Source organism: Anas platyrhynchos, chromosome 38 (genome assembly GCF_047663525.1).
Source record: "Anas platyrhynchos isolate ZD024472 breed Pekin duck chromosome 38, IASCAAS_PekinDuck_T2T, whole genome shotgun sequence".
NCBI lineage: Eukaryota > Metazoa > Chordata > Aves > Anseriformes > Anatidae > Anas > Anas platyrhynchos.
Genome location: NC_092626.1, coordinates 1,278,778 through 1,297,462, shown reverse-complemented (window position 1 = coordinate 1,297,462; position 18,685 = coordinate 1,278,778). Strand labels below are relative to the sequence as shown.

General features: G+C 43.6%; 1 protein-coding gene across 1 annotated transcript; it reads left to right on the top strand.

The window, feature by feature from the left end:
* The first annotated feature begins 568 nt into the window (after nucleotides 1-568).
* Nucleotides 569-18,672, top strand: LOC113840437 (ubiquitin carboxyl-terminal hydrolase 42). The gene is made up of 13 exons (XM_072032337.1): nucleotides 569-2,096; nucleotides 3,681-3,918; nucleotides 4,664-4,864; nucleotides 5,467-5,577; nucleotides 5,737-5,839; nucleotides 6,044-6,104; nucleotides 14,289-14,371; nucleotides 15,289-15,400; nucleotides 15,778-15,918; nucleotides 16,113-16,213; nucleotides 16,677-16,818; nucleotides 17,499-17,780; nucleotides 18,580-18,672. The coding sequence occupies exons 1-13, from the start codon at nucleotides 1,929-1,931 to the stop codon at nucleotides 18,670-18,672; spliced, it is 1,836 nt and encodes a 611-aa protein (XP_071888438.1). The 5' UTR covers nucleotides 569-1,928.
* The last annotated feature ends 13 nt before the right edge of the window (nucleotides 18,673-18,685 follow it).

The following is an 18,685-nucleotide window of genomic DNA, read 5'->3' as shown; positions in this document are numbered from 1 at the left end:
TTTTCTTTTCTTTTGTTTTTCTTAGTAGCATAGGCTTAAGACTCTGAAGAAAGAGGCTGCTTTTTTTCATTTCCAACACTGGCTGTTCCTCCTGAGCCCCGCCTTCTATTTTTGCAGTCATAGGATATGTGAATGTAAATTTGTGGGAGAGAGGTAGAAAACTCTGTTTCAACTGGTGTTTTTTTCGGCTATGTGGGGAGACCAAATCGAGTGGTTTTGAACCTTCTGGCTCTTATTCAGAGCAGCAGCATATGGAGGGAGACAGATGCGTGTGCTTTTTTAGTGCAATGGCTTCAGAAGCATGAGGGGAAAAACCACTTTCTCTGGGAGCTGGAGAAGGTGTCCTAATCGCAGGAGAGGTTTCTAAATGGCATATCTTTCTTTGCGAGTGTTCCTGTAGTCCGGAGGTTTTTGTTTGTTTGTTTGCCTTTGGAAGGTTTTACTGTTAATCTTCACGTCCTTCAGCAGAAGTGAGAAATGTGATTTTATTTTGTGCAGTGTCACGGACCCTCTGAAATCTACTGGGAAGGATGAATACCTCGCACAGTACCAATGTGATGACGGTGGAGACAAGGAGAAACCAAGAAGATCAAAAGAACGTGACCTCATTTCAAAAGAAAACGTTTTGTACGCCAAAGAGCGTGGTGAGAAATTGCGGCAAACTTCCTCTCTCAAGTGTGACACTGAATGTAGCTCTAAAAAGCTTTCCTCCTCAGCTATTGCAGAGAGATGCCAAGGTAGAACGGACAAGACTAAAAACACTGAGAAAGAGCATTACCAAAGCAAGAGGGAACATGCTCCTAGTGAAGAGAAGGAGAGTCAAAAAGCAGGTCCTTCCAGCGGCCAGGTTCAAAAGGCGTCACGCTGGAGCTCCGAGTTCGGCGGCGTTCCGAGGCCGTTGTGGCGGTTGTGGAGACGGCCCTGGCTGAGGTGGCTGCTGCTGTCACTGCTGTCCCCTCTGTCCCCGCTGTTGCCGCTGTTCCCGGACCTTAGAGACCCCCGGCGGCTCCCTGTGACAGGCCCTGTGGCCCCGGGGAGCTGCCCGCCGCCTCGTCGGCCAGCCCGGCAGCAATCCTGCCAGCACAGAATAGCTCACTGCGTTTCAGGGTAAAGTGACGATTAATTTCTATTTCCTTGCCTGGGTGCTGCTTCCTTCTTTAAGGAACCTTCAAGGTTAAAGGTTAAGCTCAGTTATGTCAGGGCCCAAGTCCGTTTCATGAAGGGGCTCTTGTACGAAAGCTTAAGCTGGGATTGACTCTCCGCTAAGCGGAGGCCAAACGTGTACCTACTGAGAAGCAGGTCCTAAGTGATAACGTTTTCTAAAGAGACTGCTAAACACATCTGAACAGTGCTGCTGCAGAACTCTGAATGGGGGGATAGCAACTGTCTTAACTGATCTGGAATCTTGAGTTTACTTTTCAGTGGACAAGAGGTGTGTCTCTCAAGGCAAACAAAGAGAGGAGTAACACCCGATACTCATGTCAACATAAATTTATGCTCAGAGTGTAGGTGTAGGAACAGCATCGGTATGTATATGGAACATCGGGAGAGGAAGCTCTGTCGGTATTTACAGTTTTTCTACTACCTTGTCAGAGAGACGTTATCTCCACGTTAGAAATGGATGTATTTTGAAAAAGTGGTGGTGGATCGGATTTCTTCTTTCTAGTGTTAATATTTGCTCTTGAATCGTACTTAATACCTGGTAACGCCTCAATCAGTTGTCAAAAATAAACTTAAAAATGTGTAAGGCTTATCTCATTGGTCAGTATAAAGATCAAGGCCTTTCCTTTTTTCCTTTTCCTTTTTCCTTTTTCCTTTTTCCTTTTTCCTTTTTCCTTTTTCCTTTTTCCTTTTCCTTTCTTCTTCCCCAGTATTGTTTTTCTGTTCTCCTTCTCACTGCAGTCTTGATTTTGTTTCTTGTCCCTTAAATGTGTTTTCAATGTGTTGCTGAAACATTTTCTCTTTCAATCCGAAAAAAGGAGCTGTCACTGGTGAAGATCGGAGCTTATCTGAAAATCCCTGAGCCCAGGAGCTGTCACCTTAGTCTTCCAATCGGACAAGGACGACTTCATTTCTCGTGTAAATGCATTTTTCAGGTTTGCGTATTGTTTTTTCAGGAACGGAAAGTGTGTATAGAATGGATTTAAAATCAATCTTAAATGTAGAATGTCAAGGGAAAAAAGTTCTAGTTACAACCTCTGCACACAATTTGCCAGCTGTGGGACTAGGAGTTTTCTTATTTACTGTGTTTTGTTTAACGTGTCTGAAGTTTAATGGATAGCAATCAAGGCGTGCTAGAAATCTGAAAGCACTTTATGCTTTGTTCTCTCAGTCATTTTGGTATAACAAACTAGCTTATGTTTTAAACCCTCCATTAGGTTAGTGGTTTCCCTATAGGTAACAAGTCCCTGTGTGCTACAGTAAGACAGTAACAAAACATGAAGTATAGAAGTTCATCCTGTCATTATTCAGCTTCTGCCTACGGACACACAATTATGCTTATTTAAAGCGGTATCACCTTGAAACCTAATCAGCATTTTAAAAAGGACTTTGTAGCAGTTATTGGCTTTTGTCCTGGAGGGCTGAGGTTTGTTTTGTTTTGTTTTACATTCAGCATTTCCGTTTCTAGCTTACATTCCCCTGTTGTTTTGCATGAGGAAAACGTGCAACTTTACAAAGCAGAACGGAAAGAGCTGCTTTTTAGTCTAACGTTTCAGTTTTTTGTAGGAGTTTTAAATGTGGTAGGAGTAAAACACCAGAAGTACTGCTGCCAAAGTTCTATTCAAACTTGTATTTCTTGGAGAAGCAGAAGAAGCCCAGGGAGAAATAAATTTGCAAACGTGCTCTTCATGCTCTCCTTTCCCAAGATTTCTCTGAGATATAGCCCATCCTCTGTGGGTTTTGAGGTATATGGTTCCCAGGAGTGAGAAGGAGGGCCAAACATCTCTCTTCTTGGATCTCAACATGCCAGGGCTTTAGTGTACTGCCACTTACGGCTCCGCTTTTTCACCTGGAAAAAGCGACCACATGATGTAGACTGAGGAGCTCTCACAAATTAACTTGCTATCACAAAGTGACGCCCAGAAAAGGTGTATTTAAAAGCTAGGCTCATTATAGAATAACAACAACCCCCTCATGATTGGTGCAGTAGACAGTGAGGTAGAGGGCGATCCCTGGAAAGACAGAAGAAAAGGAGCAGTGAGTTCTGGGTACCTTTGTGCACATGAAACAGAAAAACGCAGGCAGTGAAGTAATAGTGTTCCGTTACTAACGCCAGCAATAGATAATTGCAACAATTATCTATTAGATCATAGGTAATAATTAACAGATAATTGTGCAACTCTGGAAATCAATAAATAACTGATTCCCCTCAGAGAATGTCTTCTACATTTTTATATTAAAAAGACTCCAGAGTTGTAATGGATTAAAATCCTACGGAAGTGAAAGAAATGGCATCAGCCACTAGTTCTGCAGAAGCTAGAAGTAATACCGATAGAGTTTAGATGGAAATTTTCACTTTGTGTGTTTAGTTTGGGGATTCTTTTTAAATCATTCATACCAGCGATTTAGTTCTTAAGGCTGTTTCTTTGAGATTAAGTGACAGGACTTCTGCTACTCTTTTCTTCTTGGAATGCTTCTTGATATTCTTACGTCAACCAGAACTTCTGTCTCTGTCGCAGATGTCAACAATGACCGTAGTTAAGAAGCCCAAATCTTCAAAGTCTAAAAAGCCCTCTTCAAGGCGGTCTGGCAAATCCAAGAAACCAAGTACTAAAATACTGATGTCACGCACCACAAACTGGGGCCAGATACTGCCTGCAGAAGATTCAAGCCAAGTCTCTGTGGCCCAAGGACGTGGAGGTGCTTTTTACTGTAGATCATCTGAAAAATCTAAGGCTTTTGCCCCAAGAGATCTAAGTAAGTGTGAGCTTTATCCTGACTCCATTTTCTTCAAAGCAAAAGTAGAAAATGCAGTTCTTACTTGTTGCACTGATAGAGAAGGGGACTAGTGTGAACAAAGACTTCAAAAGCAAATCCCCTAAGGCAGCTGAAGTGACTGATGTTACAGAAATTAATTTTGATATATTTACAGTCAACAGAGAAATCTGGGGAGCTTTTTGTAATGCACAGATTCATCCATGTCTTTTCCGTTTTGCAAAGAAAAGTGTTTGATTGTTGCTATTCACAGCTTCCATTTTTCACACGTTTTTTGAATGATAACATTGCTCAGGAAAAGATCTGGTATCTGTAGGGGTACCGTCATTCCTAGTTACTACTTTTTACCTTTTTTCCATATAATTTCAAGTCTAAGCTTGTGGTTTAAGTTATAATAAGGAAAAAAACAGTAGTTGAGTTAATCAGGTTAAAGATTATAGATGGAGAGGAACTTGGCATTAGGTACTACAAACAGAATGGCAGTTAGCCTTGCCTTAGAAAAATTAAAATGGTTGACGAAAGTTGTTTTTTTTTTTTTTTTTTTTCCCCAAAACATTGTGTTGACCAGCCAATTTGAATTCGGCGGTATTAAAGCTGTCTGCAATAAGTTTTTCTGGCTGCGATTGTAGCTAGCTCCTCTAGGTGCTCCTGCAGAATAGTATTTTTTTAAATACCTTTCTTAGAAACAAACAAACAAAATCTCTTTTTAAATTTAACTTTCTTGCAGTCGTTAATGATGGAATTGCTCCACCACAGAGCATTCTTTTTCCACCTGAGAAGATTTGTATGGATTGGCGAGAAACACAAAGTGTTGGAGTTGGCCTGTACAATCTTGGCAACACATGTTTTCTTAATGCTACTCTACAGTGTTTGACCTACACACCCCCACTTGCCAATTACATGCTTTCTCTCGAGCACAGCCAGTCATGTGAGTACTTTCTAACAGTATTTCGAATCTGTTGGACAGCTCTGAAGGTGAAAGAACAGCAGTGATTCTGAGACAAACTTATTTGCCTGATTTTACCTGTAGAAGCTGGCTTTGAGCACTGTATTAGCAGTGGGCTCCGAATAGCATATGGAGTGCAATTAATGCGCTATGTTTGTTTAATGAATTTATTTATTTATTTATTTATTTATTTATTTATGTATTTATTAAAGGATCATTTATTGCTTCGTGGGAATAATGAAGTGCATTGGACAGTAATGCATTTAGTAGTAATTTTAGAGAGTAATACATTTTTCAGCCTGTGGAGTTCACATTCCTGTCAGCCTTTACAAATGTGACTTTGCAGTAGTCTTTTAGATTTCTCATCACAAAATGCATTTGAATACAGGCTTAGTGGATATTTTTATTCTGTAAAGTTGTGTGAAATGAAATGTTACAAGACTGTTGGGACATTGGCATCTTGGGAGAATAGAATGTAGCAAGGAGAGTGGATATCGTATCTATAGTTTAAATTTTACTTAGATGTTTGTTTGTAGTTATGGATATTTTGCTGGACTGGGATGCTTTCTTCTTTCACTCTTCAGGTCGTGAACAAGATTTTTGCATGATGTGCACAATGGAGACTCACATTAACCAGGCCCTGCGTTGCACTGTTGATGCCATCGAGCCTACGCATGTTATCAGTAATCTTAGTCGTAAGTGGCTTCAGATGTGTTTCTTTTCGATAGCTTGTAATCTTCAAATACTTATTTGATGTGTATAAGTGGTTTTAACACTAGAAAGAAGAGAGATTTTAGAAATAGAAGAATGATTTCATTTTTAAATGAGGTGAATACTATCATCTTCTTCTTTAGGAATAGGACAACATTTCCGTTTTGGCAGTCAAGAAGACGCACACGAGTTCTTGCGCTATACTGTTGATGCTATGCAGGAAGCGTGCTTGAATGGAAGCACCGAGTAAGCATAAACAAGTTCACTTTCATACATTCTCCAGCACCTTCTAGTCCTTTATTTACTATCAAAAATGATCTCTAGCACCTTTTAGTGCCTTATTTACAATCAGCAACGAAAGTCTACATCATCCTTAGTTTTCATAAAACTCTTTGAAGAGTTAACTCTGCGCCTTAAATCTTCTGAGGTCTGATTATAATTTATTTCCAGATTGGACAGATCTTCTCAAGCTACCACCATCATTCATCAAATATTTGGAGGATTTCTAAGATCGAGAGGTACTTTAAAAAATATTCCTGTCCTTAGAACTGATCTGTGTCTTTTGTCGGTAGTAAAGCAGTCTGTAGTTTGTCTAAAGTAGTATCTGTCAACAACTTGAATTTGGACAGTTAGTCTCCTTCACATAAGGTTAAGCATTTATATTTTGCTTCCAGTGAAGTGCTTGAATTGCTGTCGTGGTTTAACCCGGCCGGCAGCTAAACACCACGCAGCCGTTCGCTCACCCTCCCCCCTCCCTCTCTGGGACGGGGGAGAGAAATGGAGAGTGAAGCCCGTGAGTTGAGATAAAGACAGTTTAATAAGACAAGAAAATAATAATAACAAAATAATAATAACAATAATAATAATAATGATACAATGGTGATAATACGAAAGTAATAGTATGTACAAACAAGTGATGCACAATGCAATTGCTCACCACTCGCTGACCGATGCCCAGCCTAACCCCGAGCAGTCCGGCCCCCTCCCCCCGGCTAGCCACCCCTATATATTGTTTAGCATGACGTCAGATGGTATGGAATACCCCTTTGGCTAGTTTGGGTCACCTGTCCTGGGTCTGTCCCCTCCCAGCTCTTACTGCACCCCCAGCCTGCCCGTTGGCAGGACAGAGCAAAAGGCTGAGATGTCCTTGGCTTAGTATAAGCACTGCTCTGCAACAATTAAAGCATCGGGGTGTTATCAGCACTCTTCTCATCCTAAGCCAAAACACAGCATTCCACCAGCTACTAGGAAGAAAATTAATTCTGTTCTAACTGAAACCAGGACATCTATCCACCCCTTATTCCATACCATTTATGTCATGCTCAGGTTACACTCTTTTCCATACATTCTAATTAGTCACCTATAGTAATCATGGTAGTGATAACATACAGTATAATATACTAATTAACATGGTACAATTCAGTTCATGGGCTATTCTCACCCAGTATTAAATCTCCTTGAGGTACACACCGGACCTCTCCGTTCTTTTGCATCACCCACCAAGTGTATCCAGGTCCCTGTGCGAAAACAATTCCACGAATAGGTTTGCCTTTTCCTGAGGCAGGAGTAGACCAGACTGTTTTACCCAGCATATTTTTTACATGCACTACAGGAACTTTATCCCCATCTACAGTACGTAACAGGTTTGATTGGGCAGGTCCAGCTCGGTTGGTAGATCCCCTAGTATTGACTAACCAGGTGGCCTTTGCCAAATGCGTATCCCAGTTTTTGAACGTCCCAGCGCCCATTGCTTTCAATGTAGTCTTTAACAGGCCATTGTATCGTTCAACTTTCCCGGAGGCTGGTGCATGATAGGGGATGTGATACACCCATTCAATACCATGTTCTTTGGCCCAAGTGTCTATAAGGTTGTTTCGGAAGTGAGTCCCATTGTCTGACTCTATTCTTTCTGGGGTGCCATGTCGCCATAGGACTTGCTTTTCAAGGCCCAGGATGGTATTCCGGGCGGTGGCATGAGGCACCGGGTATGTTTCCAGCCATCCGGTGGTTGCTTCCACCATTGTAAGTACGTGGCGCTTGCCATTACGAGTTTGAGGGAGTGTGATGTAATCAATCTGCCAGACCTCTCCATATTTATATTTCAGCCACCGTCCTCCATACCAAAGAGGCTTTGACCGTTTGGCTTGCTTGATTGCAGCACATGTTTCACAGTCATGAATAACCTGTGCTATAGCGTCCATGGTCAGGTCCACCCCTCGATCACGAGCCCATCTGTATGTTGCATCTCTACCTTGATGGCCTGAGGTGTCATGGGCCCATCGGGCTATAAATAATTCACCTTTATGCTGCCAATCCAGGTCCACCTGAGCTACTTCAATCTTAGCAGCCTGATCTACCTGCTGGTTGTTTTGATGTTCTTCAGTAGCCCGATTCTTGGGCACATGAGCATCTACGTGGCGTACTTTCACAGCCAGGTTCTCTACCCGAGCAGCAATATCTTGCCACAATGCAGCAGCCCAGATGGGTTTGCCCCTACGCTGCCAGTTGTTTTGCTTCCATTGCTGTAACCATCCCCACAGGGCATTTGCTACCATCCATGAATCGGTGTAGAGATAGAGAACTGGCCATTTTTCTCGTTCAGCAATGTCTAAAGCCAGCTGAATGGCTTTCACTTCTGCAAACTGACTTGATTCACCTTCTCCCTCAGCAGCTTCTGCAACTCGTCGCGTAGGACTCCATACAGCAGCCTTCCATCTTCGATGCTTCCCCACAATACGACAGGACCCACCAGTGAACAGGGCATATTTCTTTTCATTCTCTGGTAACTGGTTGTACAGCGGGGCTTCTTCAGCACGACCCACCTCCTCCTCTGATGATATCCCAAAGTATTTGCCTTCTGGCCAGTCCATGATCACTTCCAATATTCCTGGGCGACTGGGGTTTCCTATTCGAGCCCGCTGAGTAATCAGTGCAACCCACTTGCTCCATGTAGCATCAGTTGCATGATGCGTAGAGGGGACCCTTCCCTTGAACATCCAGCCTAGTACTGGCAATCGGGGTGCTAGGAGGAGCTGCGCTTCAGTACCGACCACCTCCGAAGCAGATCGAACTCCTTCATATGCTGCCAATATCTCCTTTTCAGTTGGAGTATAGCGGGCCTCAGATCCTCTGTATCCCCGACTCCAAAACCCCAGAGGCCGACCTCGAGTTTCCCCAGGTTCTTTCTGCCAGAGGCTCCAGGTGGGGCCATTCTCCCCGGCTGCAGTGTAGAGCACATTCTTTACATCTGGTCCTGTTCGAACTGGCCCAAGGGCTACTGCATGGACTATTTCCTGCTTGATTTGTTCAAAGGCTTGTCGTTGTTCAGGGCCCCATTCAAACTCATTCTTCTTACGGGTTACTTGGTAGAGCGGGTTTACAATCAGACTGTAATTTGGGATGTGCATTCTCCAAAACCCCACAACACCTAGGAAAGTCTGTGTTTCTTTTTTGTTAGTTGGTGGAGACATAGCTGTTATTTTGTTGATCACATCCATTGGGATTTGACGACGTCCATCTTGCCATTTTATTCCTAAAAACTGGATCTCTCGTGCAGGTCCTTTGACTTTATTCTGTTTTATGGCAAAACCGGCTTTCAGAAGGATTTGGACTATTTTCTTCCCTTTCTCGAAAACTTCCTCTGCTGTGTCACCCCACACAATAATGTCATCGATGTACTGCAGGTGTTCAGGAGCTTCCCCCTGCTCTAGAGCAGACTGGATCAGCCCATGGCAAATGGTAGGGCTGTGTTTCCACCCCTGGGGCAGCCTATTCCAAGTATATTGGACTCCCCTCCAAGTGAAGGCAAATTGTGGCCTGCACTCTGCTGCTAGAGGGATGGAGAAAAATGCATTAGCGATATCAATTGTGGCGTACCACTTGGCTGCCCTCGATTCAAGTTCATACTGAAGTTCCAGCATGTCTGGCACTGCAGCACTCAGTGGTGGCGTGACTTCGTTCAGGCCACGATAGTCCACTGTTAGTCTCCACTCGCCATTAGACTTTCGCACTGGCCATATGGGGCTATTGAAAGGTGAATGGGTCTTGCTGATCACTCCTTGGCTCTCCAATTGACGAATTAGCTTATGGATGGGAATCAGGGAGTCTCGGTTAGTGCGATATTGCCGCCGGTGCACAGTTGTGGTAGCGATTGGCACTTGCTGTTCTTCGACCCTCAGCAACCCCACAACAGAGGGGTCCTCTGAGAGACCAGGCAAGGTAGATAATTGTTTAATGCCCTCTGTCTCTAAGGCAGCTATACCAAAAGCCCACCGGAACCCTTTTGGGTCCTTGCAATATCCTCTTCTAAGATAGTCTATGCCAAGGATACATGGAGCATCCGGGCCAGTCACAATACGGTGCTTTTCCCACTCATTCCCAGTCAGACTCACTTCAGCCTCCAATACAGTCAACTGCTGAGATCCTCCTGTCACTCCACAAATATAGATGGGCTCTGGTCCTTTATAGCTCGATGGCATTATAGTACATTGTGCACCGGTGTCTACTAAAGCCTTATACTTCTGTGCGCGTGATGTGCCAGGCCATCGAATCCACACAGTCCAATAAACTCGATTGTCCCTTTCCTCCCCCTGGCTGGAGGCAGGGCCCCCCTAATCCTGGTCAGAATCTTCTTCGTTTCTGTGTTTGAAGGATTGTCTGCTGGAAGTTGGAGCAGCAAACTTTTCGGAGAATCCCTTTTTCCTGATTGTTTTCTTTTGCAACTCACGTACCCGTGCCTCTAGGGTCGCGGTAGATTTTCCATCCCATTTTCTCATGTCCTCTCCATGGTCTCGTAAGTAAAACCACAGGGTGGCACGGGGTGAGTACCCACCATATCGTCTTCCTTGTGTGGGTGAACGCCTACCCCTGACAGCTGAGACACTGCTTTGTACAGGTGCGGAGGAGAATAATCTCTCTTCAAGTTGGTGAACCTTTTCAGAAAGTTTCTCCCAAGTGTTCTCTTTTGGTCGGTGGGCACTGGTTGGTTCAGGTGGGGAGGACAATAGATTCTCTTCAAGTTGGTGAACCTTTTCAGAAAGTTTCTCCACAGCTGAGACGCAGGCCTGTAAGGAAGAGGAGAGACTTTCTTCGTACTGCCGGAGTTGTTTAGCCGCTTCATCCACTGTGGGTTCCTCATCCTCTTTCCAGGCCATTATTGCCAATGAGCTGGCATATGATGATGGTGCACTCCGTACAAACTTCCGCCACATGGGTCGTGTACACTTGACTTCATCTGGATCTTTGGATGTTTGTCTGAGGTCTGGATCCTCATAAATCACTTCCCGTACGGCTAATTCCCTCAGGTACTGGATTCCCTTCTCCATAGTGGTCCACTTGCCTGGTAGACATAAAAGTTCTTCCTTGAAGGGATACCTTTCCCTCACAGCTGAGAGGAGACGCCTCCAGAGGCTGGTGGATTGTGCTCCATCTGCAATTGCTTTGTCAATGCCGGCGTCTCGAGCAAGGGATCCCAACCGTCTGGCTTCCCTGCCGTCTAATTCCACACAATTGGCTCCAGAGTCCCAGCACCGGAGCAGCCAGGTGACAAGCTGCTCACCTATACAGCGACCAAAATCTTTTCGCACATCTCGTAGCTCGCGCTCGTTTAGGCTTCGGGTAGTTACTGTTGCTTTTTCGGCATCCTCATCTTCCTCCTCCTGAATCCTTGATGGCCCAGCGTCGTCATCATCTTCGTCATCTCTATACTTAGTTTTGGCAGAAGCCTTACCTGGATTGGCAGAAGACTCTCTGCGTTCTAAACGACTTGAATTTCTATACCATATTTTCACCTTCTCTACAGGGGCAGCTTGCACTGCTACTGCTCGTTTCTCTGACTTTGTTACAGGGTCTGCCACAGGGGTTGGAATGCCCTCTGCAGGGTCAACTTGCACTGCTACAGCTCGTTTCTCTGACCCCGTTACAGGGGTTGGAATACCCTCTGCAGGGTCAACCTGCACTGCTACAGCTCGTTTCTCTGACCCCATTACAGGGATTGGAATACCCTCTGCAGGGTCAACCTGCACTGCTACAGCTCGTTTCCCTGACACGGCCACAGGAGCTGGAGCAGTTGCAGGAACCGGAGCTGTAGCGGCTACAGGAGCTGGAGCTGGAGCGGCTTCAGGAGCTGGAGCTGGAGCAGCTTCAGGAGCTGGGACTGGAGCAGTTGCAGGAACTGGGACTGGAGTAGCGGCAGGAGCTGGAGCTGGAGCGGTTGCAGGAGCTGGAGCTGGAGCGGCTGCAGGAGCTGGGATTGGAGTAGCGGCCGGCGCTGGAGCTGGAGCGGCTTCAGGAGCTGTAATTGGGGCGGCTGCAGGAACTGGAGCTGGAGTGACTGCAGGAGCTGGAACTGGAGTGGCTGCAGGAACCGGAGCTGGAGCGGCTGCAGGAACCGGAGCTGGAGCGGCTGCAGGAACCGGATCTGGAGTGGCTGCAGGAGCTGGGACTAGAGCGGCTGCAGGAACCGGATCTGGAGCGGCTGCAGGAACCGGATCTGGAGCGGCTGCCGAGTCCACCGTAGGGGTCACAGTGGCCATTGGATCTGTCACAGGGCTTGGAGTGGCCGCAGGGTCTGTCACTAAGTTGATAGCAGTATCAATGGCAGCTCGATAGGCATGAGCCAGGCCCCAGCACGTTACAATGATTTGTGTTACTTTGGAACTGCCAGCATCATGACACCTTTTTTTCAAGCATTCTGCCAGTTTTTGAGGATTTTGCCATTGCTCAGGGGTGAATTTCCAACACACTGGGGGTGCCAACTGCTCTAGATGCCTGCCCATATCCACCCATACTCCCTGCCACCCACAACTATCCTGCCTCCGGGCAGATCTCCAGATGAGCTCCCCAAGTAGTTGTTTAACTTTAAGCAGAATCTGAAGTGCATTCATGAGGCAGAACAACAAGACTATGGTATTCCGAGTATCCCAATAATATTCAATATCTTGGAGAGCTATTGTGACAAGCTCAGGGGATAAGAGGGTGGTGAAGGAGGAAGGCAGATATTTTGAGGGAGAAGGCAGAGTGATCCAGGAGGATACAGGGGTGGTGAAGGAGAAAGGGAGAGTAATCAAGTAAGAAAAATTATCTTCCCCTTTTCCCTCCACAGACTGACTCTCTAATGGAGAAAAACAATAGGTATAATTGCTAATAGTTCCCAAGATACTGTTTCCAAAGTACAGAGTCCACGATGTTACTGAGTATGAATACCAAGTTAGAGTCATGACCAGATATCTTATCGTCTCATAAGCCATTGCTATAATACTCAGTACCATAATGATCTGAAACCAGGGCCCAGAGAGGATAAACAACACTACAGAGAGAAAATATGGAAAATAATGTACTATAATACTCAATTTGGAAAACAGGCGCAGCAGAGTTGAGATTAAAGCAATCAGCATCATGACAAGTGACTATTAAGCAGGTCTAATCCTTACACCAATTTTAGTTTAACACACTCTGATCAGATCTGCCGTTATCTCAACCTTTCGGGCCCCACGTTGGGCGCCAAAAAGGCTGTCATGGTTTAACCCGGCCGGCAGCTAAACACCACGCAGCCGTTCGCTCACCCTCCCCCCTCCCTCTCTGGGACGGGGGAGAGAAATGGAGAGTGAAGCCCGTGAGTTGAGATAAAGACAGTTTAATAAGACAAGAAAATAATAATAACAAAATAATAATAACAATAATAATAATAATGATACAATGGTGATAATACGAAAGTAATAGTATGTACAAACAAGTGATGCACAATGCAATTGCTCACCACTCGCTGACCGATGCCCAGCCTAACCCCGAGCAGTCCGGCCCCCTCCCCCCGGCTAGCCACCCCTATATATTGTTTAGCATGACGTCAGATGGTATGGAATACCCCTTTGGCTAGTTTGGGTCACCTGTCCTGGGTCTGTCCCCTCCCAGCTCTTACTGCACCCCCAGCCTGCCCGTTGGCAGGACAGAGCAAAAGGCTGAGATGTCCTTGGCTTAGTATAAGCACTGCTCTGCAACAATTAAAGCATTGGGGTGTTATCAGCACTCTTCTCATCCTAAGCCAAAACACAGCATTCCACCAGCTACTAGGAAGAAAATTAATTCTGTTCTAACTGAAACCAGGACAATTGCAAAGCAGTTTCGGATATGTATGAGGCATTTCTTGATATCACTTTGGATATAAAGGTAAGATGTTTTCTAAATATAATTCATGATGTTTAAGTACATGCATAACTTTCTAAATTATACTTGTTTACCTTAAAAAACCAAACCACATATAATGTTAAAACGTAAGAGCTTGGTGGTGCTAAGGAAGTGGATTGGACTTTGTCCTTCTGTGGAACCCATGTAAATAGTCTCCACATTTGCATTGGGTGTAAGGGGAAAGAATTCTCTTTCTGCAAAAATTATAATGCTGTCATACTTCTTTGTTGTTCTACCCCAATGTACATCTAATTGTTAGACTGATGAATTTGTCCCCAGTATTGATGACAAAGCACACTATAGATGCTGTCTAGGCTACTGGAAAAGTATTTGTTCCGAAGTCAAATGACTTCCAGGTGAGGTCAATGCTGAGCATGCTCTTTCTGCCTCCTTCTTCACAGTGCTCATAGTAGATCGCTGGAGTATGTTAGTAAGATTCTCTTATAAACTACTAGTGCGTCTCTGGAATTTTGAATTTACGGTGACTTTACGCTCTTCTTTCTCGCTCCTCTAGGCGGTTTCATCTGTTACCAGAGCTCTGGAACTCTTTGTGAAACCTGAAGAGCTGGGTGGAGAGAATTGCTATAAATGTAGCGAGTAAGATTTTGACGAATTAGGTCTTAATCCTAGATGTCAGTTTTATATGTTGCATGACTCTGTTGGACTACCTCTAAACTTTGGATCTACTTACGAGTTTTGTGGAAGTTTATAAAACACTTGGATTTTTGTTTCTTTGGAGGGGGGAAGTCTTGTTCAGAGGCATTCCCTATGGGTTTGCAATTCTCTGGCTCGTATTTTGCCATCAGAATTCAAAAAGAGATACTTTTGTTCTTTCTATTTATTAGCTCTCGACAGTACTTCTCTTGATGTAAACTGCCCAGTTTCCGTTGTTCTCTGGGCTAGCGGCTAATTTTCACTGCTTACGCTGTAGGTCCTACCTTGGAGCGGGCAATGTATCAAACTGAACTATTGTGTTTCAAAGGATGGCAGACAGTTTCAGTGTCTTTCCAGACAAGCTCAGTACATGAAGACTTCCTACTGTTAAATGTCTCCCTCCTGTAGAATGACCATGTGCTTCTGTTGTATTTTTGATGTTGATAGACGACCCATGTTGGAGATTATTTGCAATTTCTAGTCCTGGGGACCGAGGCTTTCTTGTTCCACTTTCATTATTTGTATTTCCCTTGAAAGCTGAAAGAATGTATTCAGGATTGGAGTTCAAATAGCCACTTTTGTAGACCAAGAAATGGTACCTTGCCATCCAACCTGGTAATACCCTTTCGTGAGAGATTCCTGTTCCCGCTATGCCTGGAGTTTTGGGAGAATTTCCCTTCTTCACTGTATTAACAAACCTGACACGCAGTGCATGGGTTTATGAAAAGAAAAAAGACCAACCTATTATGCAAGTAAATGTCATTCAAATAGCATAGGCATGCGTGAGACATTAAAACGAGTTTGTTTTGGGGGCGAAAAAAGAAGATGCCTTCAAACACTTATCTCTGCTTGTTTTTAAGGTGTAAAAAGATGGTTCCTGCATCCAAGAGATTTACCATACACCGTTCTTCCAAGGTTCTCACAATATCACTGAAAAGATTTGCAGATTTCACAGGTGGAAAGATCAACAAGGTATATTTACCACTGTAATGCAACTATATCATCGTGTAATGGGACATCCCCCAAAGCTGAAAGTTGTTAATATTTTCAGACAATAATTGTAGACTAACGACTATGGCTTATTCTTTCTCTTACTATCAATAAAGTTCCCGCTTGACAAGAAGCATATGCTTTCCTCTGAGAAGGCTGATTCATCAGGAAACAGTTCTCTGCAACTTCTAGTCTTAAACATTGTTTATGGGAAGACTTATTTGTAGTGAATCAAGAAATATCTTCTAGAAATATATTCTAGAAATAAATTCTAGTCTGTGTTTTTTGGAAGTGTTTTTCTCTGGCTAGTCCACGAAGTACTCTGGGATAATTTTTCTATCTTCTTGGTCTCTCTTTAGGAGGTGAAATACCCGGAGTATTTGGACCTGAGAGCCTACATGTCACAGTCAATGGGAGAACCAGTGCTCTATGCCTTATACGCGGTGCTGGTACATCACGGTGTCAGCTGTCACTCAGGACACTATATATGCTATGTAAAGGTAGAAGTCAACAGCATTTCTAACAGGGTAAAGGTTGTGCTGGCAAACCAATGAAAGCGTGACTAGCAGCTACTGTTTCTAGGGAAAAAGATTTCATTATATTTTTATTTGACACGTGTGTATTTTTTTCCTATCCGTGATTTCATTTGGAACACGTGCAATTCACCTAAAGAAATGGTTGTCTTTATTTGCAGGCTGGTAATGGACTTTGGTATCAGATGAATGATGCTAAAGTAGTCCGTACTGACATTAATAGAGTTCTTGGTCAGCAAGCTTACATACTTTTTTATATCAGGTAATAACAAATCTTAACATGCGTTCAGAAGAGATTTACTTTCTTGTTATTGATATTTTTCTGTTTTGCAAGTGTTTTTCTTGCTATCCCAGGGAAAGATTATTATTTGTCTAATTCAGTTCTGTCTAACCTGAAATTCTCTGTGTCATTTATTATCTTTTGTTGCTTGGCCTGAAACTGCAGCACTTGTGTAAATTGCTATCTATGTGTTACCTGTAGCTGGCTAATTTAGAGAAGGAGAGAAATGAAGGTCATCTGTGGTGTAAGAATGAATTATTGCTCTGAAAGTGATAGTCTTAGTAGGAAGACTGTTCTCTCCTTTTCAGTTTGTAGTCTTGGCGAAGCCTTCTGTAGAGAAGGCTTCCATATCGTATGAACTGTTCCTCTAAAATTATAGGATGGGATTTAATCCAAGAGTAGGCTGAAAGAAAAACTAAACTACGATCACTGCTCTTTTCTGAAGGCGCTATGATTTGACACTTGGAGAACGTGCGTTTTACTTGCCAGCACCATCTTATCCCTGTTCATTCCCTCCTGGTCAGCAGGGGGCTAATAGTAAGCAGGCTGGATTTATGGGACCACGACTTCTTCCTCATATGATTAAGGTAATTCAGGGAAGTGGGAGGGCAGGTAACGGCACCAAACTGCTAGTGGGTTTGGGGTTTGGTGTGGGGTTTTTAGTTTGGTTTTCGGCATCTTAGTTTTGTTTTCCTTCCCATGCTGCAGCTTTCTCCACAGCCCTCATGCTACAGCCAGAGTCATTCAAACAGTGGTTACTGCTAAATTGTGCAGCCATGCAACTCCATTACTTAATACCTCCAAGACAGCTTTCTAAAGCACAGAGAGCTACGCTCTTTGACAATTTAAGCAGAGTGTACTAATCCTCGAATCATTTAAAAGAGGACTTGTTTTTCCTATCGTCGTCACTTTAGCTAAGACAGGGAAAACTAATTGTCTTATTCCTGAGCACCAGAACAATTACTTCAGGCTTTTCAGGGTATGTTTAAAGGGGAAAATAAATATATTTGGGAATAGCAGCAGGTAATGTTAAGTTGTTTGGCTGGTTTTCAAAGATGATGTTAATTTGATTCCAATCGGCTGTAAACCAAAAGCAGGAATTGAATACGCTTATTGGACTTGCATTTATCTTTAAAGGGCAGTGTGTTTTTCTTTGTAGGTGTTAAGACCATTTGTAGAAATACTCAGTAGGAGAGTTTTGTGTTTCAAAATGTTAAATGCAGTGTTTGTGTTAATCCATCTTGCCATTTCTTCTTTTTAAATACAGAATTCAAGCCGTTTAAATGGAAATGGATCCATAAAAGAGGACGCAAAGACCACTGGTGTCACCCTAAAAAGGCCATCTTCAGCACCACCAATGGCCTGTGTTCAAAACCAGACAATTACCAGGCCTTCAATTACTGATCCGTCAAGAAAACAGAAGATCACCACCAGTATTCACAATAAATTGCCTGCTCGTCGGACTGTGTCACAGCCTGACTGTCTTAGCAGTGCTGCGGAGGATGAAGATCTCTACCAGGCTGTTCCTTCATCCACAATTACAAATTCAGTAATGCAAATGAAGCAAATGCAAACAAGCAAAAAAGTTTCTGATGAGATTTTTGTGGAGCCAACAGTGAATGAAAATCCTAAACTCAGCTCTGATAACACAGTCCCTTACGGTGCAGAATCTTCAGGAAAATCTGAGGAGGAGTCAAAGGGCTTATTTAAAAGGAATTGCAATGCAATGTCCTCTAATGGAATTTTGGTTGGAAAGGTAGTCCGTACATTGCAGCATTCCAGTTCTTCCTGTCAGAATGCTGACGAAGGAAGATCCCAGCATGAGCTGCCAAAAACCGATTCACTAAATGGTACTATTAGGTTAGTTAATGAATCTAAAGAAAACGCACTGAAACTTGATGATTCCACTTGCCAAGTTGAACCTGTTAAACCTTCTGAGATGTTCTTTTCTAAAACAAATGGATTGCTTGAAACATAGATTCGCTCCATCGAGAATTTCTCACCTATGATGTATTCGGGAGTGTTTAGTGTGTTCCTAATTCAGGTGAAATACTGAGAAAACACAGCACAAATGTGATTGTAAGACTTTGTGGTGTTGTCCCATTAGAATTTGCAGACCTGAGCTTACATTAGAACTTGTCGACTTAAGCTCAGCTGAGATAAAAATTCCTAAGTTTCATAAAGTAGATTTTGGGAGGTGAGTTGGGGTTATCTTTGAAGTGTAGATAATGCATACAACTCAAAACGGTCTTGCTTACCATTTAATGGAGAAATTCTGACAAGACTAGTCCTCAGTACTACTACAAATAGTATTTTTTTGTCTGCTGACTTGTGCGTTTTGATTGCAGATGCCTGGAGCTATGCCTTCAGTCAATCGAGAAGTCATCACGGAGTCCCTCACAGCCAGCCAGCTGAACAGCTTGTCAGAGGAAACGAGGTAAAATGAGCACAGTC

Coding starts and splice junctions, on each gene's coding strand:
- LOC113840437 (XM_072032337.1), top strand. CDS start 1,929: ATGTGTTTTCAATGTGTTGCTGAAACATTTTCTCTTTCAATCCGAAAA. Junction 2,097..3,680: donor CGTGTAAATGCATTTTTCAG/GTTTGCGTATTG, acceptor TCTCTGTCGCAG/ATGTCAACAATGACCGTAGT. Junction 17,781..18,579: donor CATCCACAATTACAAATTCA/GTAATGCAAATG, acceptor TTTTGATTGCAG/ATGCCTGGAGCTATGCCTTC.